At 38.3% G+C, this 24,235-nt stretch overlaps 5 protein-coding genes across 6 annotated transcripts; 2 read left to right on the top strand and 3 right to left on the bottom strand.

Moving 5' to 3' along the window:
- Nucleotides 1–36: 36 nt before the first annotated feature.
- On the bottom strand, nucleotides 37–3,437 carry zgc:161973 (uncharacterized protein LOC556635 homolog). Its single transcript, XM_056744481.1, has 10 exons — nucleotides 3,088–3,437; nucleotides 2,916–2,969; nucleotides 2,541–2,645; nucleotides 2,152–2,382; nucleotides 1,879–2,076; nucleotides 1,693–1,816; nucleotides 1,403–1,485; nucleotides 1,166–1,299; nucleotides 907–1,028; nucleotides 37–654 (listed from the first exon to the last, which is right to left on the bottom strand). Exons 1-10 carry the CDS (start codon nucleotides 3,216–3,218, stop codon nucleotides 385–387), a joined length of 1,452 nt encoding a protein of 483 aa, XP_056600459.1. The 5' UTR covers nucleotides 3,219–3,437; the 3' UTR covers nucleotides 37–384.
- A 111-nt stretch (nucleotides 3,438–3,548) lies between these two features.
- On the top strand, nucleotides 3,549–5,645 carry thap4 (THAP domain containing 4). The gene is made up of 5 exons (XM_056743423.1): nucleotides 3,549–3,671; nucleotides 3,893–4,046; nucleotides 4,810–4,919; nucleotides 4,990–5,093; nucleotides 5,256–5,645. The coding sequence occupies exons 1-5, from the start codon at nucleotides 3,647–3,649 to the stop codon at nucleotides 5,370–5,372; spliced, it is 510 nt and encodes a 169-aa protein (XP_056599401.1). The 5' UTR covers nucleotides 3,549–3,646; the 3' UTR covers nucleotides 5,373–5,645.
- A 49-nt stretch (nucleotides 5,646–5,694) lies between these two features.
- On the bottom strand, nucleotides 5,695–8,442 carry bokb (BCL2 family apoptosis regulator BOK b). The gene is made up of 4 exons (XM_056743422.1): nucleotides 7,827–8,442; nucleotides 7,538–7,666; nucleotides 6,498–6,661; nucleotides 5,695–6,332 (listed from the first exon to the last, which is right to left on the bottom strand). The coding sequence occupies exons 1-4, from the start codon at nucleotides 8,056–8,058 to the stop codon at nucleotides 6,213–6,215; spliced, it is 645 nt and encodes a 214-aa protein (XP_056599400.1). The 5' UTR covers nucleotides 8,059–8,442; the 3' UTR covers nucleotides 5,695–6,212.
- A 905-nt stretch (nucleotides 8,443–9,347) lies between these two features.
- stk25b (serine/threonine kinase 25b) lies at nucleotides 9,348–14,653 on the top strand. The gene is made up of 11 exons (XM_056744491.1): nucleotides 9,348–9,730; nucleotides 10,104–10,334; nucleotides 10,724–10,780; nucleotides 10,868–10,976; nucleotides 11,085–11,242; nucleotides 11,529–11,714; nucleotides 11,853–11,998; nucleotides 12,189–12,291; nucleotides 12,773–12,844; nucleotides 14,010–14,146; nucleotides 14,361–14,653. The coding sequence occupies exons 1-11, from the start codon at nucleotides 9,701–9,703 to the stop codon at nucleotides 14,398–14,400; spliced, it is 1,269 nt and encodes a 422-aa protein (XP_056600469.1). The 5' UTR covers nucleotides 9,348–9,700; the 3' UTR covers nucleotides 14,401–14,653.
- A 1,238-nt stretch (nucleotides 14,654–15,891) lies between these two features.
- septin2 (septin 2) lies at nucleotides 15,892–24,235 on the bottom strand. 2 transcript variants are annotated; one of them, XM_056743635.1, is made up of 13 exons: nucleotides 24,094–24,235; nucleotides 22,935–22,976; nucleotides 22,489–22,603; nucleotides 21,741–21,827; nucleotides 21,473–21,596; nucleotides 19,433–19,567; nucleotides 19,185–19,302; nucleotides 18,997–19,098; nucleotides 18,708–18,853; nucleotides 18,443–18,565; nucleotides 17,393–17,453; nucleotides 17,202–17,296; nucleotides 15,892–16,936 (listed from the first exon to the last, which is right to left on the bottom strand). In XM_056743635.1, exons 2-12 carry the CDS (start codon nucleotides 22,956–22,958, stop codon nucleotides 17,210–17,212), a joined length of 1,122 nt encoding a protein of 373 aa, XP_056599613.1. In that variant the 5' UTR covers nucleotides 22,959–22,976; nucleotides 24,094–24,235; the 3' UTR covers nucleotides 15,892–16,936; nucleotides 17,202–17,209. The 2 variants fall into 2 exon arrangements, with proteins under 2 accessions (XP_056599613.1, XP_056599614.1); XM_056743636.1 differs by lacking the exon at nucleotides 24,094–24,235 and having other exon boundaries at nucleotides 18,482–18,565.

Below are 24,235 nucleotides of genomic sequence, written 5' to 3'. Positions count from 1 at the left end.
ACATAACTGATTAATGAACCATTCATGTACAGTAAATACCAAGTTTTGGTTAGCAGTTTAATTACTCAGTAACTTCACACCAAGTTTCATCTCTGTCATATCGAACGTCTCTACGAGCTATTATTTGACTAGCTAGAAATGCTAAAATAACATTTTTAATTGGCTTTTTTAGGAATTTTAACAAAACACTAAACTCCAACTCCCAAATCAACCAAAACGTTTCTCAAACTTACCACAGCAAAAAAGGCCAGTTTTCATCAACAAAAAACCCAGCTTGGAGAAAATTTCAAAACGTTCTCAGCATTTTTCAACTCAAAGCACTGCCACAGGCATTTTAAAACAAAATAATTTCTAAAACAAAATCAAGCAGACATCTTGGCAGTTTCAGCATTCTCCGCCTACGTGCTTGCTCACTTTAGCTGCAGGGAATATAACATTTAGCTGAACCAGAAAGTACTGCTGGAATTCCTCCACAAACACAAAGGTCATTTTAACTTTGCCATCTGCATCCATATAAAATAGCAGCAATTGTTCACCTTCGTAGTCCAAGTCAACCAATCTGTATTTTTTGGAGTGCATCTTAACAGGAGAACTCACACACCAGAAGGGACGCTGACCCTCATCCAGAACGGTCAGTGTCATCATACAGCAACGCTAGGAGAAAGCGTAGAATATATACATTTACTTTTCTTAACCTCATTTGTCAAATCAAAATACACAATAAACCACCACATCTAAATTACAGCTAATGGGATGAATAAATCGTTGCTGACTGAAAATGCAATTTTTCAAAGGGGCACTGATCACCAATAACGTTGGATTTTGCTTCGTCAACGTTAGGTGTCAGCCTACGTGCTTCTGCTAAATGAGAAAATGGCATGTATAAACAGGAAGAAATGACGGTACCTCAGCAGCTTCATGCAGTCCCTCTGTTTGCCATGGAAGACTGATCTTCCCCACAGGTATGTGCTCTGACACATCAGTAAAATCAATGGCACTTAACTGCCAAGAATCTCCCAAAGACGTCGCTGGCGCCAAACAAGAAACACCAAACATTAAACTCAATGCCATAAGATTTTTCAATATCAAAATATAAGCAATTAATAAGAGTAACATTTTGGCATGTAAACATAATCTAAAATTAATAATAGCCAGTGCACTTCACCTCTGCTCATGAATAGTGGGGAAAAGCGGCAACGCAGGATTCGCTGAACAGGATTGTGAAGTACAACATGCAGAGTGTATCCATGTTGATCGCAGTCTGGGTCAAAAGCACTGTCTTGTGTCAGTACGTAAGGACTATTAAAGTAACCAAAGACACGGTATTTGATAAAGGTTTGTGTGGAATGCAACTTTAGAGCAATAAAATACACAACAGCAATGCCCATGAAGAGCTATGTACCAAAATCGTGAGCCAAGGAGACTTCTTTCAATCAATTTGTGGAAGTGTAGGGTGACCATGATAAAAGCAATTTTCCAATTGCCCTGCAAACGGCATAAATGAATGAAAAAAACACAAAATTTGTTCTCAGCCCACATAGAGAATTGTTGAAGTTTAAAATACAGAGCAAGAAAGATAAGACACAGCGTATATTACTTGTATAATAGTCTAACCACACTAATACCAACATTCAAATCATTCATTTTATTTGCCAAACAATGAAACTTAACAGATAAGTTCTTTCAGCTTACCCGCCAGAACCCAACAACGATTCCTTCATCAAACTGCAGCAACTTCACATGTCTGTCAGCTCCGAGGAACGACCAATGTCCTGCGTTCAACAGCGTTTTGTGAATCAAAGATCGCCATGTTGGCCTACAAGCAAGAGAAGTCAGTCAGGTGAGCATTCGCTTGATGCTTATGATTTCTCAGTTTACCTGTCTCCTGGAGCCAGCACTGCTGGACGCATTATCCCATGAAGCTGTAGGCTATGGACACGGTTGATTTGCGGCCATTTCCCATGGTTCCAGCAAACCGTAACCGACGAGTCTTCGAAGAAAGTGCGTGTCTGCTCGTAGACACTTTCATGGCCATTCTTTCCTGTTAGTGTAATCTCCCACTGAATGTGTAACCTCCTGTCAGACACCACTTGTTACCTTTTCAAGATATAACCATCACGTTCAATGTTCAAGCAAGTGGGAATGTCTAACCTGAGAACTTGCTCCGTTAGAGCAGGCATCCCTGTGTGCGGGTTCATGTGTCTCAGCTCGCTTTTCCACATATTGTTCTGGTAGCCGGCCATTTCCTTGAAGAGAAGTTTCTTCCAGTAGCCCACAGGTTTATGCACACCTGTAGTGCTCACGGCTTCTGACGCCATGCACACTCGGGGCCTCCACCTTCTCTTCTCAATCTCACAAGCGTACAGCACATACCACAGAGCGCTGGTGATACAAAGTGAGGTCACTACAGTGGTCAGCTATTTAAAATCATCATTATGTGTAGAAAGTAAGGAGAAAATCTTGGCTAAGGCTATAATAAACCATGCATTAAAGGGTTATTTCATGCTCGGGGATGTATTGTTATTATGGCACATACTCACTTGTTGTTAGCCAGATCATGAAACCTTTTGTTGACAAAGCTGATGTTAAAGAGAGTAGAAGCATCCAGAAAGGCAAATATCTTCAGGAGGACCTCAGCAGGCAATCTTAAGTTGGACAGACAAATAATATGTACTGAATTGTGTGTATTTTATCTATTTCCCTGTTGTCCTCTTTTTTGAGTCTCTGGTTGATATAAAATGTATTAAGCTGCTTCTGCAATGCAACACTGTAAAATGTGTTATAGAAATACGTTTGAATTGAACACTTACTAAATAATAATGTCAATGCTGCTGTATAGTCTTTCATCATACATATATACATATTTAAATATTAAGAATGCAACACAACACATTATAAAATATTAAATAACATGCCTGTCCAAGTAATTTTCAAGACTGCACAGAGACTGCACAGAGGTGTCTGTCCACCTTTGCCAAACAGGAAAATATCAAAGATTATTTACAAATTTCCAACAGTTGTAATTCATTTGGGAAAATAACATTACATGGTTAATTAAAAGCAGGATTTTGAGAATACTTCTGCTACCTTTTGGGATTCGCAGACTGCGCCATTCGCCTTACTTTAACCTCAATGTCTTTGCACGAAGTTTGTTCAACTCTTTCGACGCCTTTCTTTAAACTCTTAAAAAACTCACCGAGGCTAGTGACGTTAGCCATACTGTCTTCAATATGAGCGTTACTCACTTATAACTTGGAAAGAACCCCATAGACGCAATTGGATGCCGTTATGTTTACCAACTATATCTTACTTGTGTGTTGCAAAAATAATCACCACCTCCACCTGTCTGGTCTAAAATAAAATAAAAGTCAAATATTTATTCGGGTAGAATATGAGAAGTTTTAATCTTCATAGTGAGCACCATTAGCTCATTTATATGAAACAATTATCACTTTCTGTTTCAGCATTTTTTTTATATTTGTTTTTACAAACCTTCAAATACTCGCTAATTGCAAGGGCTTAACTACACGTCCCAGAATGCTTAGCGTCTGATCAGGAAGTAACGTTAGACGCGTACTTTTATTCAGCTGAAACGATATCCTAAATTTACTGTTCACCTGTTAAGCCGATCTAAAAACAAAGCGCAATGTCATGCCCGTTCATCCAGTCTGGTAGGATATTATTATTTTCTTCTTTTTCAAACGATTTGCTTGAACATTTATTTTTGTCTGTCGTGTTTGCTTGTAGTATTTCATTCCCTTGGAAATGAATCAAACATTTTAAAGCGACAAGTGAGTGCGGAAGCACCAAAGTGGCTATGAACATATTACATATGTCTGTTTGGTGTAGGAACACTTTGGGTTCATTTAACCCGCCGTTGGTGTGTCCGCAGGGAATCTGAATCCCGCAGTGCTACCGCTGGACTGGCTTCTGGGTACCTGGCAGTCTGATGAGCCAGGTGAAGGCTCTTTCCCGTCCATCTCACCTTTTCGTTACACAGAGACTCTACATTTCTCACATGTGGGACAGCCCATAATTAATTTTATGTAAGTATCAAAAAGTAATACATTTATTTGATATTGCATGTAAATTCATTTATATTTGATATTGAACAACCGGACAAAGCCTTTATTTAAAAAGTTATTTTCTTTTAAGAATGGTGATCCACCACTTTGGCATGTGCTCACATTAAAATTCAATTTAATTTTATTCATATAGCGCTTTTTACAATGTGCTTTGTTCTAAATCAGCTTTATAGGAGAAAATAAGAAAAATTGAAAAACACAAAAGAGGTAAAACATAGCTCAGATCATGGTGTTTATAGAACAAGCAAGATCATCCTAGTAAATAATATCTAATACATGCAGTCTCCCTGTGGTTTATTAAGGGTGTTTTGCGCTATATGTGAAAAGGTGTTTTTAATCTAGATTTAAATTGGGAGTGTGCCTGACGCTCGAATTGTATCGGGAAGGCTCTTCCAGAGTTTAGGTGCTACAAATGAGAAACCCCTTTGGTGGATTTAGTTATACTAGGGGTTATCAAAAGTTTGGAGTTTTGAGATCTTCGAGAGCGTGATGGGTTTTAATGTGATAGAAGCTCTGTTATGTAGGTAGGGGCTAAACCGTTATAATTGAAAATAATAGTTCACCTAAAAATGGTCCCCATTGACTTCACCATAGTCATTTTTATTCCTACTATGTTAAGTCAATGAGGACCATTTTTTTGTGTGAACTAGTCCTCTAATTTCACAGCCTCATTCAGACCCACATTACGAAAATGTATGAATGTGGTTGTTTTATTTCATTTCAGGTTTAACGCATTCCATGCTGAGAGCAAAAAGCCTCTTCACAGAGAGTGTGGCTTCATTAGGCTTCAGCCAGGCTCCAACAAAGTGGCCTTTATCATTGCACAAAACTCAGGTATCTGATAAAGAAACACTTCTCTAACAGGTAAAAAAATATACATTATAACCTGCTGTTTACCCCCCAGGTCTTGTGGAGATTGAGGAGGGGGAACTCACTGGACAGCAGCTGACTCTGCACAGTACTGCCTTGGCTAGGACATCTTTTGCCAAAGAGCCTTATGTTCAGCAGGTCTTAAAACATCCAACTTACGCCTCAATTCAAATTTACGTCGTGTTAAACATTAAATACTTATATAGCACCTTTCATACAGAAAAAGTGGCTTGAATACTATTTAAAAGTTGAACAAGGCTGAAAAGTAACATTTCACTAATAATTTATACTTTTGATCAGATCTCCAGACACATTCATATGAAGCCCGATGGAAGACTGGAACAGACTGTCTCCATGGCACTGGAAGGACAACCACTGACACAGCATTTGCACGTCACCTACCGCAGGACTGATTGACCAACTGAAGTGTTTGTTAAAGATATGTTCCTTAAAGCAATCGCATTATGTAAATCTCATATGATACACGTTCTTTTTGGTTGATAAATATATAAACTTGTAGGAGAAGGTGATGCAATGTAACCTGTGACTAGTAATATTTTCTTACTGAGTTTACAAAGGGGTTTATTTTCTATATAAAATAGATCAACCTGATTATAACTCATGTACATGGTGATTGACAGGGAATACAGGTTATGTGGTAATAGAAAATAAATAGCACTGACAAACATTTATGAAGTGTGTTTTCTCTTAAGAGTGATTTACATTTGCTCTATATGAATATGGTTAAAATCTTTATTTTGAGAAGTACAGTGTGGGTGACACCTCCGTGTTGTACACGCCATACGGACTTAAGTATACAATACTTAAAAGTGCAAAGTGACACTCCAAACAATTTTTGTAAAAATAAATCTGACACTTGCTTATGAAACAAAGTCAAACATTAAAACGTTTCACTTGTTGACAAAGTCATTCGGTATAAAACATCATTCAGTAGAACACATCCAATGCATCATCAGCACAAAAAGAGCTCCATTAACTCCAGACCTTATTTTTGGGTCCTTTTAAACTGAGGAAAACATTGTTGTTCACCCCACACAGTGTGTCAGGTCATTGTATTTGATTCAGTCAAGGCGTAGTCTTTTCTTACAGGATAAAGGTAAAAATAGATTAAAGTGCAATTAAACCTGTGTATGGCTTCTGCAATGGGACCGTTGGCTCCTCAGGACTCCAAAGACCTCAATAGATCATTCAAATTGTTCTGGGAAGGAGGAATTCAGCTTTCAGTCAGGCACAAAGCTACTTCGTCAGGTAGATGTACATGGTCTTTAGGAATTGCCTCCATGTCAAAACAGCCGCCAATAACCAATGAGTGCGAGCACTGGAGTCCATGTTCACCACACATTTTGAAATGTCACTCTGGAATAAGAGATAGAAAGAAAAACCTTAAATTTGATAAAATTAACCCACCTGCCAGTCTGTCTTAAATCTCTTAATGTATAAAAATAATTTCCCAATTTGGCCTCTAGAGGTCAGGATTACTCTTGGTTCATGAAGAAGACTCTACAGAGAATGGTGACTCACCCATCCTCCTCTCTTTCTGAGCCATGGAACCAGACTCCTCCGCACAAATTCTCCCAGACTGTCCACTATGGTGTGCACCATGACTGGATGGCCCTGCCGCACACAGTCCACTGCTAGTCCAGCAGCTACAGCGTAGATGGCCACCACTTTGCCCCATGTGATCCCTTAAAGTAAGAACAATTATGGGAGAAAATCTGAAGTTTCACAGCTATTCATATTGAGCAAACCAAATTCTTATGTTTTTACAATAATTATAGAACCATTTAAAGGTAAAAAAAACGCATTGTGAAAGCTTAAGAAGAATTCTGTGTTGCAACCAAAATCAATACATCAGCCTATTAAATCTGATCATAATTGAAGTGAAAGTGACCTATGGTGACCCATACCCGAAATGTGACCACTGCTTAGTGAACACACCCTTATCTTCAATGGTCATTTAAGGTAATTCTTCACAAGTCTATCCCTGTGTGCTTGGTACAGACGATGAAAAGGTTCATCAGGCAGTGGAATGATGTTGCCATGGTAATGGGCTCCATTACAACCACCATGTACATCAAGAGCTGAATACCAAGATAAAATGTGACCAAATATGTACAAAGTGAAGAATGTGGGTATGTCCTTTTTGGGATATTTATCACATTTTCCGTAGGAAAAGATCACTGTAAATAACTTCTGTCACTAGCCCATGACCGAAGCTGACCATCAGAGTTGCCTTTTCAAATGCACCACTGAAATTCAATAAAATACGTGATGATCATCACAAACCCTTCCATTAAAGTTTGTTTTTGACTCCATCCCAGCTATTTTAATTGTGCTCAGACTACCCGCTTCGTCATTACATAAAAAAATCCCAGAGTCTCAACATTCATTCCTTTTATAGTAGTTAGGATGCCCTGCAGTATTTTTGGCCATGATGTCCTGCAGTGTTTTTCTCCCAAAACTGTCTTTTGTAATGATCATACACTCCATAACCTGCTATACAAAGTTTTGATAAATGAGGGCACAGTCTCACACTCTCCACATTTGTCCAGCTGACTTACCCATGGATATGATCTCTGTTGCCACGGAGAGAAACGCGTCTGACACCACAGCCTCCACCGACACACTGATGTTCAGCTGTTTAGCAATACAACGGTAAACATACGGCCGCATACACTCGATCTCATCACCTGTATAACATAAAACAAATCCATAAAGGTGCTAAAAATAAACACCACACGATAAAACAAACGAAACCAAAGAAAAAACACATAAAAAGGAACATTTATACCCAAACAACGGAGAATAAAGTGGGTTGTGTTAAAGATACCTATCACACCTGGATCTTACCCAGGTTAAGAAGCACCATAGATACATCTACAAGAGCTCCATGTGGTTCGGGAAGATCGGGCTCAACTTTGGATAAGCTGAGTCCTTCTCTTATTATTCTTGAGTGAATGAAGTCTCTACAAAGCTCCTTCGACTGCAGCACGAGCTCTCTTTCCGTGGCAGTGCGCTCAAACACGTCCATTATCTCCGCGGCGGCGAACATTGAACGCCGAAACATGTTCACATCCCGCATTGTCGGCACGATTCAACACAACCGCAACTTCACTTTAAGTCAAGCAGGCCACATTGACATTCCATATTATGTATTACCAGTACCGAGCGCGTTTTGTTCGGCCAGTGTTCAGATTGCTTGCAATTGTTGGGTTTATGTTACACAGGTTCATCGGAGGTAAAGAGCCAATCAAGGGAAACCATCACCAGTTGATCATCCCACAACGTCTCCCGCGAACCAATTGATACGCACTGATCGATCTTCAGGTTCCGAACTTCCGCTGTCCGTATTAGTTTACAATTCAATGCCATCTTCTGCGTTCATTTCTTTAGTCCGTTTAAAAAAAAGACGACCGTGGACCGTGGGCCGTGGAAATGGAGTGTCATTGCGTCGCTCGGTGTGGCACTTTTCACCTAGTGGACTCTTGGAAGTGATTTTATCTCTACCTGGAAAGCTTAGGGAGCCACTCCCAGCGAGCGCGTCTTTAGTCCAAATATAAACATCGCCTGGGTCGTCTTTTACTGGCTGGGCTGATTGTTGTATTTAGTAAATGAGAGTATCTATTTAATATGAATCACTGTAACTCGTGTTATTTATTATCATATGGTCAAGGAGTTGGTTGTGCATCTTCTTTAAAAAACACACACAAATATATATTTTTGAAAGAAAGGTGTGCCATGTGCAGCCTCTTTACATCCATAAGAATTATTTTGATATTATACTTCTTAAAAGGATCGATGGTGAGATTCATTAATGCCTTGCTCTAATGGTTTACTAGTTATAAGCTGTCTATGTTTAGCGAGGAAATCCTCTCTCTCATTAGAAACCAGCACAACAGTTTGAGGCCAGTGTTTGACTCGCACCTTGATATCAGCGTTCATTCATTCATTCATTCATTCATGTAACGTTATCTGTCCTGTAAACTTCTGAATGGAAATCAGTTTTCATATTATTTTTGTATCTGATACTTTAATATGAATTAAAATAAAACGTGTGCTGAAAAAATGTTATTTTTTCATATTCATATCAAATAAATATTAGTGACATTTCTAAAAACATGGCACATGGGTTTCAAAGTGAGAATAATTTTATGTCTTGCTTTTACTTGCACACCTTTATTTTTTAGTGAACCAATATTTCTATTTGCATGTTTTACATGTGCAGTTTTGGGCTCTCTTAGACGAGGTTATATCCGAACAGAACATGGGGAACATTTTAGCGTTACTAACTCACTACAAACGACCAAAACCTAGCGAAACTACAACTTCCACAGTTCCCCATTGCTTGACTCACAAGCTGCGCATGCGCGATTGCACCTATTATTTTGTTCTCCCGCAAGCAATAAATGAAGAGTCTCCTGAACGTGCGGTGATCAATATACAATATTTACACGCGGAAACAGATTTGCTCATACACCGGTGGTTTTATACATGGAGGCACACGACACCTAGATTGCATTCTCGCCAGGCTGCGGGGTCCGCCATCCGGGGATAGGAGGCCGAGAAAACGGCAGACAAGCAGGACATGTAAAGGTGTTTTTGTATGTAAAAGCTAGCCGGCTAAGCAGGGGATCGGAGAAGCAAAACGTTCAAGAGTTCTCCAGGACCCCACCTTTTGCAGAAAGGGTTACATCTGCTCTCAGCCACACCGAGCAGCTGTCAGGATGGCGCACCTCCGCGACATGCAGAATCAGGTAATTCCGCAACCCAGCCGAGTTTATTCATTCTGGATCCATTAGTATTCATATCATTGTTATTTAAAAGACACTGCTGTTAAATGTCATCCTTTATTTGTAGTAAACGATCACCACAAACCCAGACACCTTGGTTGTCTATTTTGAATGTAAATCCAAGATTTCATTATCTTGCAACTTCCTTTCTTACTGTATTTCATGTCACGTCTGTTGTTTTATTTTACGTTGTTTACTAGTTCAAATGTTATCCTATAGAACATTGAAGGGCTTCCCGCTGAATTTGGTTTTTATTCTTTGGGAGAATGTATGTTAATAGCTACACTTTAATAGGATCTCTCGTACATTATAACTGTACTGTCTTTCACTCCATCAGAATTCACGCCTGGATCCAGAGGAGTATTTCACAAAGCAGGAACGCATTGGGAAGGGTTCTTTTGGCGAGGTCTACAAGGGCATCAACAATCGCACCAAAGAGGTGGTCGCCATCAAGATCATTGACCTGGAGGAGGCAGAAGATGAGATCGAAGACATTCAGCAGGAAATCACAGTTCTCAGCCAGTGTGACAGTCCATATGTCACCAAGTATTATGGTTCATATCTAAAGGTGAACTCTTGTGTTGTGTGTACAGACATTGTATAATAATAATCACACCGATGCAGCATTTTCACAACGTATTTGTTTAAACAAGTGCAAACTCGAACTTATTTTTACTTACTAGATTATGGGTTATAGACATGACATCATTCTGGAAACTAGTCTCCGAAATGTTCTTCATTTTCTAGTCTAATTCTTTATATAATTATTATGGATGCTGCATTTTTGACAATATACTGAATGAATACTAAATCCATAATGCTTTCTTTCACTCTTCAGACTAACGTTTTTAACAAGAAATATGACTAAATGCAAAATGTCATGTGGTGCTTAGAAATAGTGTGAATGTTATTTTTGTCATTGTCTGTAAGGAACTAAGCTTTTTTGTCTTTTTATAGGGAACTAAACTGTGGATTATCATGGAGTATTTAGGAGGCGGCTCTGCTTTAGATTTAGTGAGTAAAACAAGGATGGCTATTTATTTGTAGGAATCATGTCATATTTAATTATAGTGAACGATTACATTCTTTCACACTTTTCAGCTGAAACCAGGGCCCCTCGAGGAGACGTACATTGCCACTATACTGAGAGAGATTCTGAAGGGACTGGAATACTTACATTCAGAGAGGAAGATTCACCGCGATATCAAAGGTGTGATAACATACGCGCCTGCCCACTCAGCTTGGAAAGTGTTCAGGTTTAATCATTTTTAATCATACGAGCACTGGGATCATGATTCATGCTTGTGTCTTTCGGTAGCTGCCAACGTGCTTCTGTCCGAGCAGGGGGATGTGAAGCTGGCAGATTTCGGAGTGGCAGGGCAGCTCACAGACACACAGATCAAGAGAAATACGTTTGTGGGAACTCCATTCTGGATGGCCCCCGAGGTCATCAAACAGTCTGCCTATGACTTTAAGGTGTGGAAATTCTGCTAAAATAAAGCAAGCAATTTTTTTTTAAATGCAAGGGAACGATCCGGTCATTGAAGAGATCTATGCACTGTCAGAATATTAATGGGCAATTGTGCCCGCAGAGCTGTGAAAACACACGTTCAGCACTCTGGCAGGAAGGCAGGGGTGTTAAAATGGAGCTTTTAGCTTTTAAAGTGGTGCACTGCTTCGTAAATTTCTTAGATATTTACTGGAAAGTAGGACAAAATACTGATATGAAAATAAACAATGTTTTGTTACAATTTTGCTGCAGGCAGACATTTGGTCCTTGGGAATTACAGCGATCGAACTGGCAAAAGGGGAGCCCCCGAACTCTGACCTGCACCCGATGCGAGTGTTATTTCTTATACCCAAGAATCCTCCCCCCACACTGGAGGGCTCCTATAGCAAACCCTTCAAAGAGTTTGTCGAGGCCTGCCTCAATAAAGACCCTCGCTTTGTGAGTAGAGTCTTGTATTTTCTTCTTCAAAAGTGTATTGATGATTACTCCTGCACAAATACATTTAGACGTCTTTTGACAGGTAAGTAAAAGCTTTGATCATATTGACCGTGACCTCACTCTTGTGGTTATGTGCAGCGGCCCACTGCCAAGGAGTTACTGAAGCACAAATTCATCACGCGCTACACCAAGAAGACGTCCTATCTGACAGAGCTTATTGACCGATACCGCCGTTGGAAATCTGAAGGCCACGGTGACGAGTCCAGCTCGGATGATTCTGACATGTATGTCATCCATCCATCATCATGTACATATAATCCATAACTCTTGGACTCTAACTGCCATCGTGATATATTATTCATTTCTGTCTTCTCATCACTTTGAGCCCTGGGCTATTAATTGACTGACTGGTGAATTGATACTGGTTATTTAAAGCTTTAGAATACAGCATGTTTCTCCCATTTGACCCAATAGGGATGGAGATAGTGATGATCGAGACCAGTGTCCTGTGTGGACGTTCCCTACAGTCCGGCCCAGCTCCATGAACAAGCTCCAGAAGGGCTACACAAACACCGAGGTCAGGGACTAAAGGAATGGTCCTTATAGACGGTTTCAGTCGTAACAACATGCAAACGTTATGTGGCCCAAACCTAACTTCTGGTAGACCTCAGCAAAGAATCAATAACTGTTGAGTGGTTTTAATTTCACTTATTACAATGAATATCCAATAAAATGTTAATATTAATTCATATATATATAAAAATAATAAATTGTTATATTACTAGCCGCTAGCCAGACGATAACCAAACACAGACTAGAAGTTAACAGGTAACTGATTTCATTTCTACTTGCTGTAATGTTCTAGCAGACCTATTATTATAAGGATTTAGCGTGAACAACAAGATGAGTGTGAGTAAATAATGACACAATTTGTATGTTTGCTTAATTCCTTTTCATCAAAATTCACTTTTGGGTTATAAAATGTTGTAGGTTTGGTTTATTTCCTGTCGTTTCGGGGAACTTTGCAGTGTCATTTTGTGTTGACATTTGTGTTCCAGGCAGCCGAGACTGTACAGAGGCAGCCGAAGTCACAATGTCTGTCAGCGATGGTCTCTCCAATCTTCAGAGAGGTAACAGCCAATCCCTGGCCACATTCAAACAGAAACTGTATTTGAGTCCTTAATACGATTGGGTTCACACACGCAGTTTGGTTATTTACAGGAGTGAAAACTGCATTTCAAAACCAATCTCACCCGTAAGTTTTCAGGATTCTTGTGTCAATGACATATAAGGTTAATTAAAAAATACAAATAATATCTATTGCAGTTATAGTGATTTTTATCGAAATATTAGATTTAATCCCTTAAAAAATGTCATGTGGTGTGACCGTGATTTTTCATAATATTAATTAATTTCCTTGACATGCTTAACATTTTTTCACAAATCTTTAGTATTTAAAGTGTTAAGAAACAAAATATTTGCATTTCTTTGAGTTTTGGTAAGTAATCTAATATATTAGTTCTATAATTTTGTTTTCTTAAATTAATAAAATTCAATTTATTATTATTGAGAATCCCACACAACTGATAAAATGTTAAAAAAATACCATTCACTTAAGCATAATGTCTCAGAGATTCATATTTCAGCCTTAAAATTAGATGTATTTTATTTTTATTAATTTATTACTATTATTGATATTAATATATTGATCAATTCCCCATGAACATCCTGCAAGCTGTTAGTACATTTGGGACAAAATCATTTCAAAAATAATATTTTGTGTTGACAAAGCAGGATTTATCTTTTGATATTTACATTCGTCACCATAGGTAGAGGCATCACATGCAGATAGAGTATGAGGTTCGGCTGCTTGTTCACACAGACAGTACATTTACATTTAGGCATTTGGCAGACGCTTTTATCCAAAGCGACTTGCATTGCTTTATCCTATACATTTTACATAGGTATTTGCAATCCCCTGGGATCGAACCCTCAACCCAGCAGTGAGCTACAGGAAAGCAATTACACTTTCGACTGCAAGTCACTGTGTGAAAAGAACATTTCCAGACTCCTGTAATTGCGGTTGTCATCCTGAAAACTGACAGTGTGAATGTAACTCTCACCTCAAATGTGTATTCGAACACATGGGCCGACGTTGTCAAAGTAACACAGCAGTCCTGATGTCAGCTTTATGCTTCTTATCATGGCTAGAGCAGATAAGTCAGCAGTAAAGAGTAATGAGCTGCAATATCTCTGTATGTTATGGAGTTAAGTGAGCGTCTGTTTTGTCTTAAGTTGAAGGAGAAGAGGAAGGCTTGTGGAGGTGGAATCGGTGCCATAGAGGAGCTGGAGAATGCTTTTAACCTGGCAGAGGAATCGTGCCCTGGTATCTCTGACCTTCTGGTCACACACATGATGGAGAGAGTGTGCAGGTGAGCAGACGTTTATGAAGTACTGTGATGATACCAGATGGTAAACGGTGGGACTAAATGATAACCATATTATATTCCAAACCAGTAGTACAATAGTACTTTTTGTATTAGTGTGGCTCATGATTGTAATAAACATGAACTAAACAGTTTGTTTGAATATGAATAATGCAATTTTGTAATACACTTGACAACAGTGAGTCTATTCTTGTGTCAGGTTTGCTCTTAATGGCAACACCACAACATCGTCACGGTGAAGCCTCGCCCCTGCTGCTGATGCCCCTTTCCCCCTCCCTTAAACCACTGGAGCCCCATCAGGACCACAACACAAATGTCCTCCCCACAACCACTCTCAAACGCCCCCTCCCAGAGATCTTTTAATTAGTTATGATTAAATATTTTTACAATTTTCTTTATAGAATGGAAAGTATTTAAGAGAAAAGCCATGTCATTGAGCGAACTGTGTTTACCTGTTAGATCAAAAATACTATTATAAAGTGTATATGGAAACATTGTGTTGTGTGGTTTAATGGTATGCATGTTTACGTTTCTTTAGATAGTTTATGAATATTTATATTGCTATAAGATAAACATCTCTAAAGATGTTGTCCACAAGTGATCAGGGACGTCTTTATATATAACAAAATCGTGCACAGTCATCGCTAACCTGTACTGCAAGATGTACTACTCTAAAAAAGTATAGTTGACAAAGAGTGATATACAATGTTATCATCTAAACATCACACTTATTGCTGTAGACCTGTATGACTTTCTTCTGCAAATGACAAAAGTTACTTTAAATAATTAATCAGGTTGCAAACAAATAGATTCACATTCAACAGACAGCTATAGTGGTTTAGAAAGCCTTAAAGGGATAGTTTATACAAAATTATAATTCTGTTTTCACACCCGAGTTGGTACTAATATGTATGAAGTTCTTTATTCTGATGAACACAGTGAAAGATATTTGGAAGAATGCTTGTAACCAAAGAGTTCTTGGCCACCATGGACTACAATAGAAGGTAAAATGACAATGGGAGTCAAATTGCCCCAGAACTGTTTGCTTTCCTACATTCTTCAAATAATATATATTTTGTGTTCATCAGAAGAAATAATATATACAGATTTGAGATTGACTAAATACAGAAGTTGCATTTTTGTGTTAACTGCTGTTTTAAGGATAAGAAAATGACAAAAATGTAACCTTAGATCCAGTTTTGATGTAGCACACTGCAGTAAATGTTATAATAAATATATCATAAAGTTTTTGATATTTATATAATGTTTACATTTAAGGGGCCACATCGTTCATGAATAGACTTATCAGATGTATTTACACTGAGCACTGAATCTGTTGAGTCAGTGTTCTCAGACAGGAAGGAGCTAATGAGCTCAAGCTTGTTAATCCATGTTTGTACAGTCAATAGGTCAAGACCCCTACACCGACATTTCACACTGTCACAATACCTTTCATATTATCAGGACGTGAGTTTTTTAGGCATGTTCGAGGTTTAGTCTTCTTTAGGGTGTTTACCCAGTTCGTGTGATAACGTGCGGCCTCTAGTGGTCATAAAGATCCGCAAACAAAAGCCACCATTTTGACAATAAGAGGAAAAGGTAAAATCAAATCACTATTTTATTAGCTATATCACTACTGTACGGTGGTTCAACCTACCACCATTTATACATTTAAATAGATTCAAATGGATAAACATTGACAAAGGGAAACCGAAATGAACAAAATAAACTGTTTTGAATATAACATTTATTACAATAAGATAAACAAAAGTGGTTTATTAGAAAGTTCTCAAGTGAAATATTATAACAGGAATGTTGACAACCAGGTTTTCAAGAGCAACTATGGTAAAATGTTTAGCTCACTGAAGGTGACATTGCTGTCGGGTAACAGATTTATTTATATAAGTATTTATGATACAGAAGAAACTAATTCAGTCACAAAAATGCGTAAAAAATAAACAACCAGGAAAAACTTGGCATGCATGCATGAAGGTCAAAAAGCACAACAGCATATTTCAATGTCAATATATATCCTTTTCCTATCCCAATTTCACATTGCACGTCTGATATTAAATGAGTTCCACAGAGCTACATAAGTCACTCAAATCAGAGAATCGCTCCTTCTCCTTCATAAAACAGCACAGGGATTGTACAATGGATCACAGTATACCTGTTTTTGCATTTGTTTGGAGACCATTCAGCAGAATGGCACATGACACAAAGACTTCTTCATGCAGGAATGAGAGAAGTACTTTCAAAAACTCCTGAACTGGAGGGCAGCAATCTCTCTGGCAACACTTCTTATTGATGTAAAATGAATAATAAAAAAAACACTCAAATTCAAAAGCTGCTTGAATTCGATGATGATTCGATTCGATGGTGATTTTAAGCTACTGTGGATGGTATAATATGGGGCAGTAAGTACTTTCAGTGGTCTTGAATGGTCCTGATAGACAAAAGGTGCTTTATATAAGGAGCATTTCGCAGCATTTGGCTTTTGTAACAGAATACAACACATTAATTGCACTGTGGGGTCCACAGACTTTATAACTGATTCTACATTTTGGTTACTGGCATAATAAGGTGAGTGGAAGAAAATAAATGACTTTTAGATCCGAGTAAATAACAAAGAACTTAATACTGCTTACAAACACATAAGAGTGACAGAAACTTAGAAAATGACAAGCAGGATGAGCTAGTCTCCTCACTTTCTCCAAATTTAGCAAGTTTTGGCGATGTGCCTGACTGGCTCAAGCTCGAATGACAGGTCAGCATCTAAAAGATAACAGACACAAAACAAGCTCTCTAATTGCATCTTTAACAACACAAAATATACAATGTAAATATTATGCTAGACCAGTTACTGGAATGCTATTAGTTTAAATACGATTAGGAGCAATGTGTGCTGTATCAGGTTAATTGACAAAAGTGAAGTATTTAGTCGTGAAATCGAAAACCCTCTCCTCTACGAAATCTGATCTCATGAGGTCACAGGAGACGGATGTTAATAGCAAGTAAACAGGTTTGAATGAGCTCTTACCGTGTTTCTCACATGTGTGGACTGTCTCCCTCACCATCTCCGTGCTTCAGCATCTGTGCCTGCATCTTGGCAATCATCTGCTGCATCCGCCTCAGCTGAGAGACACAAAACACACACGCTCATGCATCGACACTCATGCATTTTAATAATAAAACTAGTTTACGGAGTAAACACTGAGTGAGAGAGTGTACCTCAGCCTCCTTCTCCTGCAGGATTACATCCTTGTCCATTTCTTCTGGCTCCGTGTTGTTGCTTCACAGAGAAGGGGGGCGCGGTGTAAAAAGCACCACACATAAAGTTACTTTGTAGTTAAGTTTCAGAAACAATTGATTATACACATTGCCCACCTGCTTGTATCGTTGTTCGATGGCAAATTTAAAGACTTTCATTGAAAGACCCCATGAAAACAAAATGGATTAGCTTGGAGGTTATTTAAAAGCTATTGTACTCCAAAACTCCCTTTCCCCTAATACCAACAGCAACAGACCAGCAAGGACGATACAGGCTTTTAAGCACGTAACTAAAATCTACTGGCTGTAAAAATTAGGCATGTGCAATAGCCTAAACTTTCTGCTCATCATGCGATTTCATGGAGTCTTTGAGAAATGATTTTGTGGATTAGTAACACGTTGGCATTAAAGGATTCGTGATGCAGAGTTTAGTCAAGACGACAAACCCAAGTAATTAGTGCAAGCGTGCGCTGAGCATAGCAGAAAGTCAAGAGGACGAACGTTTGTGTTTGAGAAGTGTAGAAACAGTCAGTGTGTAGGATAGGTGGAGCTGTGACTGAGCTCCCAGCAGTACCTCCCCCTCCTATCCTCTAAAACACATAGATCTGACTCACACCTGCAGATCTATGACACTCAGATATTAAAGGCTGTGGAATAAACACAAATGTATCATACAGTAAAACTGTTGCTTAAAAATAGAGTATGTGAGATTTACCACAGGCAGTATATATCGACTGAATTAGCTCAAACTATTTCTTGATGGGTCAACACAATACTTCTCTTTTCACTCGTTATTGCCGTTTCTGTGTGTATTTAGCAAAATTGAGAAGTGTCTCTAAATAAATGTGCTTTTTCAATCTAGCTCCCTATTTGGTGTACTGCTTCGTTCAAATACCAGGAAAGGCTTGCTTGTTTTTGGATATTCAAATAATACGCAGCTACATCCTCAAAAACTGCTTTTTCAAAGAGGCTGGGGAGGAGGTGGAGAAAGACAAGCAGAGCAGTACGTACGCAGGCGACAGAGGCAGAATGTAACCATGGGAGGACAACCTGCCGCCCCGTTTGAGGCGCTCTGAGCGGAAGTTCTCATAGTGAAGATCCTGAGTCACCTCCTGCAGGTCCTGCATGTGGGTACTGCACAGAGAGTCCATGATACATTTATATATTTATGCATTTGTTAGACACTTTTATCCAAAGCGATATAAAGTTGATACTTCTATGAAAGGCTATAACCCAAGTACAACAGAAAATACTACCAATACACAAAAAAACTCACATCAGCATGGTGCGCAGTTTAAGGAAGTCGTTGTGTTCAGGGTTTTCCACCTCCACTACACCCCACGGGTACAAGCGTCCTCTCACCTTCTTCCCTTTAGCTTCAATCTGCTGGTTGGATCCCACCACAGCAAATGGTATACTGGCCTGTACACAGTAATGCAAATAATATTACTTATATTATAAGTAATATTAATATTATATACAGTTTTATGGCTCCTTTAGTTAACCAAATAATTGTTTAATCGTTTTATTTTACTGTGAAAATGGCAAAACTACACCATGCCGACCTTAAGAATTTTGGTTTGCTCTTTGAAATCTTCATCCTCATCTGACTCTGCATCAGGTAGATGATAGATCTTAATGCCATGCTCATCGATTTCATCCAAAATCTGCAACAATGACCACAGACAAAAATCAAGCCAAATATAATGAACCAATGGGGATCTGTATTTGGAAAGAAATCGAAATGCATTACCCTGCGCTTGAGTCTATCTCTCTCCCTGAGGGTCAGTGTGTCTGCTTTGGCAATAACAGGAACGACATTCACTTTATTGTGAATGGCCTTCATGAACTGGACATCTAGAGGCTTCATCCTGTAAATTAGTTGTTATATTTAAATCTTTAAAACACAGATTTTTGTAAATTTACCTAATTATACAACCAAAAATGTAAGATCATCGATCCATCGAATGATTTGCAGGTGAGCCGGGGGGGAGAACTCACCCGTGACCCAACGGAGAAATGAAATAGAAGCAGCAGTGTACGCGGTTGTCAACAATGTGTCTGCGGTTGAGTCCGCTCTCATCGTGAAGGTAGCGCTCAAACTGGTCATCGATGTATGAGATAATGGTGTTGAAACTGTCCAAGAAAACACAAACATTCTCTTTTAAACACCGACAGAAAGATCTTTATGAGTTCAGTGATTTATAAACAACTAAAAAAGTAAATAAAAACGTCAGTAGCTCTGTGATGTGTTTAACTCAAAGTCACTTCAAATGTTATGTTTAGGCTCTTGTGACTCCTATTAAATAAAAAAATGTACCGCTTCATATTTTAATAAATAATTTTCAGGGTTTTTTTTTCAAATTGTCTTATGTTTTCAATGAATGGTCATTTGTTTACAAGGAAAAGCAGTGGAGGAATAACAATAACAGTATAGACTGTTAAAGCAGTAACAACACAAATAAACATTATACATACTTAATTTATGGGTCACCTCCGCAGTTAATATATAATAAATATAACATAAATTGTTATATTATAACCAAACACAGATCAGAAATTAACTTTGGGCCATTAACTTAAAATACATACAGTATATGACACTTATATACAGTACATACATTATACATAAAGTACGTTTTACCACATAGGAGTTTAAATGTAACTAAATACACTACTAAAAAAAACACATAAAACATGTTCAGGTTGTGAAGATAAAATATACAAAACACACCAGGCCCACCATTAAAATGCTTAAAATGCTGTGAACTCACGTGTTTGTGAGGTTTTGTGTTTAAATGACAGAATTAAAAGATTTAGTTATATAAACGTATAAATGTGAGAGCACACATTTCCTTTTTCAGACTAAAGTAATTCAACGTTTTCCTTCTGAAGCAGGTCATAGAGTCGACAGGAAGAGGTCACACATGTTTCCTGTCTCTCCAATGCAACTAACAGAGCAGCGTTGCCAAAGTAAAAATAAAACTTCCTCCATTCCTCCCTGCACTCTCTATTATCCATTCCTCCTACACAAAATGTATTTTATTTTCTTCTGGGAAATCCTCCAAACTAGTTCTCCTACTGTAAATTTAAAGTGGCAATCTGCAATAATTTTGAGGTATATATAATCAAAAATCAATCGTTGAGTAAATACATAGACAGAACAATGTTCATAAAGATTGTCTTATATTACCCAGATTCACATATAAGCTTATAATAGTGATTTATAATTTGCGCTGTCTGGTCGCCCCATGCAGTGTTGTTCATTCTTACAACAGTCGCTTGGAATTTAAATCATCATCTAGATATCTGTGTTTGAAGGCAATCATCTGGGAAATGTCATGTAAACATCTTCATTTATTAAGTTCTGATGCTGATTACATCCAGTGAATCATCTTTTGTTAATAACTAGTAACCTTGTGCTCCGGAGAACTTAAGTGATAGCTTCGTGCTAAAGCAAAAGCTAATATCAACAGGGATATTGCGAGTGGGCTCTGACATCTGAAAGAATTGCATTTGCAACAGGTGAGACGTCAATATCGTGATTAATTTTTTAAACACTTGTAGACTTCATGCAGTCAGAACAAAAGCGCAAGATATTGTTTGTGTTCAGACGACATGTTTCAGATATATTACTTGTAGGATGTAAGGTAGATGGTATTTTCCATGTTATTTAGAGTTATTGTCTACATCAGGCATGACGCACTATCAAAGCTACAATTGATTCTATATTACTGGTGCTTTTAAACGTTTTGCATTGTATCTGGTGTAGACGCGGTCGCATGTTACAGTATGAGCTTAGCACAGAGCTCGGATTCATTCGCGCAGAGCAGCAGTGCCAAAAACAACTAACATAACTGACATTTTTATGTTTCAAACTTAGATGGCGACAAAGAGGCCAAAGTTAAGGACTGCCGCTTTAATTAAATAAGTAAACAAATAAACAACAGTGACAAAATGCCAGAGTCCACAGGTTGCATATGGTCAAACATAACTCAGCCTCATTTATTATTTTTAATGGATATCAAAAACAAAGCTTACCAGTCTTCACTATTAATGGCATCTCCATATCCAGGTGTGTCAACCACAGTGAGGCGAAGCTTCACTCCACGCTCTTCAATCTCCACTGTTGAGGCTTCGATCTGCACCGTACGCTCAATCTTCTCTGAATGACAAAACCATACGTAACCAGTCAGAGACGATTCTGATGATGCAAGTTACCGGCCCAAAGCCCTTCTGTGCACAGCAACATCATAAATATCAGACTTCAGACCGTCTCATTAAATACAGTTCATATTCAAACTCTCACCTGCAGCACCAGGAATGACTCTCTCGGGATAGAGATCAGTGAGGAACAAACTGTTGATCAGCGTGGACTTCCCTAATCCAGACTCACCTGAAAGAAAAACACAAGACAAATGAGGACAAACTGAATAGTCAAGACAGACACATGCATTTATTGTTCTGTTGTATCTTTTCGAGTGGACTAAACCGTTTTCTATTATATAAATGTCATTATTCTCCCATCTAAGCGGTTTCCAACATCCTGTGCAGAGCTGAAACTGAGCAGCCAGTAAAAGTATTTGTGGCTTTAGTTCTGCATTACTGTGATTTATTTTAAGGCGATGGGATGAGTTTACAATGGGTCGTGCCGAGCAGTCACCCTCCCCCACTCAATTCTCCAGTCCAGCAGATCTCATTTGTGTGTCAACAGCTGTACACACACACACACACACACACACACACACACACGGCTGAGAGAAGAGTCTCAACCAATCTGATGCTGCCAAAGATTCCCGTTCCCACAGCCACTTCCACTCAAACACCAAATGGAGAGTTTCCTACAACTAAAATGTTGTAAAATAACACTCCAGTCTTAAGCAAGTTCTTCTATAAATATCACATGATACTGTATTGCTAATAAAACAGATATAGGATAGTATGTAACAAAACATCACACTGTCCTTTGGTCAATATAATGAAAAGATTTCCATTGCTGAAAGACATTTTAGAAGAAGAGCTTGTTTTGTATAAAATATAATGTCAACGCTACTTACCCACCACCATAAGCGTGAACTCAAAGCCCTTTTTCACAGATTTCCGGTGCACCTGGTTTGGCAAATTCGCAAATCCCACATACCCAGGCGTCTCTGGGTTTGTAAACTGTCCCTGCTGAAAATTTGGGAAGAGTAATATCTCAATAAGATTTTTTTAACCATATGCTGTCTTTCTGAAACCTCGTATCTCCATATTTTGTGACTTTTATCTTTTGTAATAAATCATCATTGTAAGTCAACCTGTCGTCACTGGGTTTTGCAAATATCTAATCAACCACACAATATTTAACCATTTAAAAAGTAAAGTGTTTTTTCCATTTCCTTCAAAACACGATTTGGACAAGATGGACACAGAGATATATAAAAAAATCTTTCTCTGTACACTGCCGCATTGGGAATGCATTGAACACAACTAAACTTCCACCCACATGCTCTCATTTCCTTACCTTCAGTTTATCCGCCTGAGACATTTTGAGCTCAAACAAAACCTGCAAAATGATGAGATTTTATAAATTAGGTTTATTTATAGTCATCACTTAACCACATTACATACTTGAGCATCTTTAAGTATTATATTCGTCTAAACATTGGCCGGCATTGCAGCTCGGGCTGAACTTACACGCACAGAAAGGTTGTAGACAAAGTGAAAGGTTTCAGAGCTAACGTTACACAGGAAAAGGAAGTCAGTTTCTGTCTGTCTGCTTCAGTTTTACCACAAACTCAAATGTATGACTTTAAACAGGAACACTAAAACCTAGTCTAGATTTCCTGTTTTACATTTACATTTAGTCATTTAGCAGACGCTTTTATCCAAAGCGACTTACAAGTAGGGTAGGTAATGGAAGCAATTGGGACAGCACAAGTACAACAAAAGCATAAGTGCAAAAATCTTGTAAAGCAAAACTTAAATACAAGTCAGACTGAATTCTGTGGTGTTACTTGTGACTTACTAATATTTCTATAAAGGACATTTGAGCAAAGTATAACCATAGAAATGACTTTAGGAGAAGAATTGAAATGTTTATGTTTCAAATCCTAGTAAGCATCATAGATGATTTTTGCATGAGGACCAAAAATGTCAATAGAGATTGAGACACAAACAATATGTAAGACGAAAGCTTGAGACATGACATGATGAGATAGTCTCAGCACAGTCATAAGAACAGAAGAACAGAGACAATAAAATAAATACAATGTTTACTCATTGTTAAATTTATTAGATAGGGATTAAAACTAGTCTAGTCTTTTTCTTTAATATGCAGGCTATAACATATCCTTTCATTTGTATAACTGAATCTGTTTATTATGAACCCCTGCTAGTCCCAACATTATCTGCCATAATTCCCCAAAACACATTTATTTATAATGAAAAGTGGTTTCGTGCATATTGTGTTTGTTGTTGAAATCTTAACTAAAGTAAGAACAGTGTCGTTTTTTCTTCATCGCGGGTGCACTGAAACGACACGCCTCTGTTAACTGAGCTAATTCATTAACGTTACCGCTACAAGGGAAACGATCATCTTGAGAAAACCAAACGTCCCGCGTAGAGTAAACACTTGTGGTCTGAGGCAACAAAACATACTTGTGTAAATGGATTAAACATACCTTAAAGTTGCGGGAAAACTAGATTTCAGTACTGAGGGGGGTTAGGAGACGATGAGCCCAAATTCCTGAGATACCGGAACTCACACTGACGCCGACACCGACAGCAATGTACTGTGAAGAGGAGAACGTGGAGAACTGGATG

The sequence above is a fragment of the Triplophysa dalaica genome, chromosome 3, assembly GCF_015846415.1.
Source record: "Triplophysa dalaica isolate WHDGS20190420 chromosome 3, ASM1584641v1, whole genome shotgun sequence".
NCBI classification, from domain to species: Eukaryota; Metazoa; Chordata; class Actinopteri; order Cypriniformes; family Nemacheilidae; genus Triplophysa; species Triplophysa dalaica.
This window is presented reverse-complemented; position numbering and strand designations above follow the sequence as displayed.

Excerpts from the sequence above, each read along its gene's own strand:
- zgc:161973 (XM_056744481.1), bottom strand. The coding sequence starts at position 3,218 with ATGGCTAACGTCACTAGCCTCGGTGAGTTTTTTAAGAGTTTAAAGAAA. Across the intron at positions 1,029-1,165 it reads CCCACTATTCATGAGCAGAG|CGACGTCTTTGGGAGATTCT; the intron begins GTGAAGTGCACT and ends GTTTGGCGCCAG. Across the intron at positions 655-906 it reads GACTGCATGAAGCTGCTGAG|CGTTGCTGTATGATGACACT; the intron begins GTACCGTCATTT and ends GCTTTCTCCTAG.
- thap4 (XM_056743423.1), top strand. The coding sequence starts at position 3,647 with ATGTCATGCCCGTTCATCCAGTCTG. Across the intron at positions 4,920-4,989 it reads TATCATTGCACAAAACTCAG|GTCTTGTGGAGATTGAGGAG; the intron begins GTATCTGATAAA and ends TTTACCCCCCAG. Across the intron at positions 5,094-5,255 it reads AAGAGCCTTATGTTCAGCAG|ATCTCCAGACACATTCATAT; the intron begins GTCTTAAAACAT and ends ACTTTTGATCAG.
- bokb (XM_056743422.1), bottom strand. The coding sequence starts at position 8,058 with ATGCGGGATGTGAACATGTTTCGGCGTTCAATGTTCGCCGCCGCGGAG. Across the intron at positions 7,667-7,826 it reads TATGGTGCTTCTTAACCTGG|GTGATGAGATCGAGTGTATG; the intron begins GTAAGATCCAGG and ends TATGTTATACAG. Across the intron at positions 6,333-6,497 it reads TCAGAAAGAGAGGAGGATGG|AGTGACATTTCAAAATGTGT; the intron begins GTGAGTCACCAT and ends CTCTTATTCCAG.
- stk25b (XM_056744491.1), top strand. The coding sequence starts at position 9,701 with ATGGCGCACCTCCGCGACATGCAGAATCAG. Across the intron at positions 12,292-12,772 it reads AGGGCTACACAAACACCGAG|GCAGCCGAGACTGTACAGAG; the intron begins GTCAGGGACTAA and ends TTTGTGTTCCAG. Across the intron at positions 14,147-14,360 it reads ATGATGGAGAGAGTGTGCAG|GTTTGCTCTTAATGGCAACA; the intron begins GTGAGCAGACGT and ends TTCTTGTGTCAG.
- septin2 (XM_056743635.1), bottom strand. The coding sequence starts at position 22,958 with ATGTCTCAGGCGGATAAACTGAAG. Across the intron at positions 21,597-21,740 it reads AGTCATTCCTGGTGCTGCAG|AGAAGATTGAGCGTACGGTG; the intron begins GTGAGAGTTTGA and ends TTTGTCATTCAG. Across the intron at positions 19,568-21,472 it reads GCCATTAATAGTGAAGACTG|TTTCAACACCATTATCTCAT; the intron begins GTAAGCTTTGTT and ends TTTCTTGGACAG.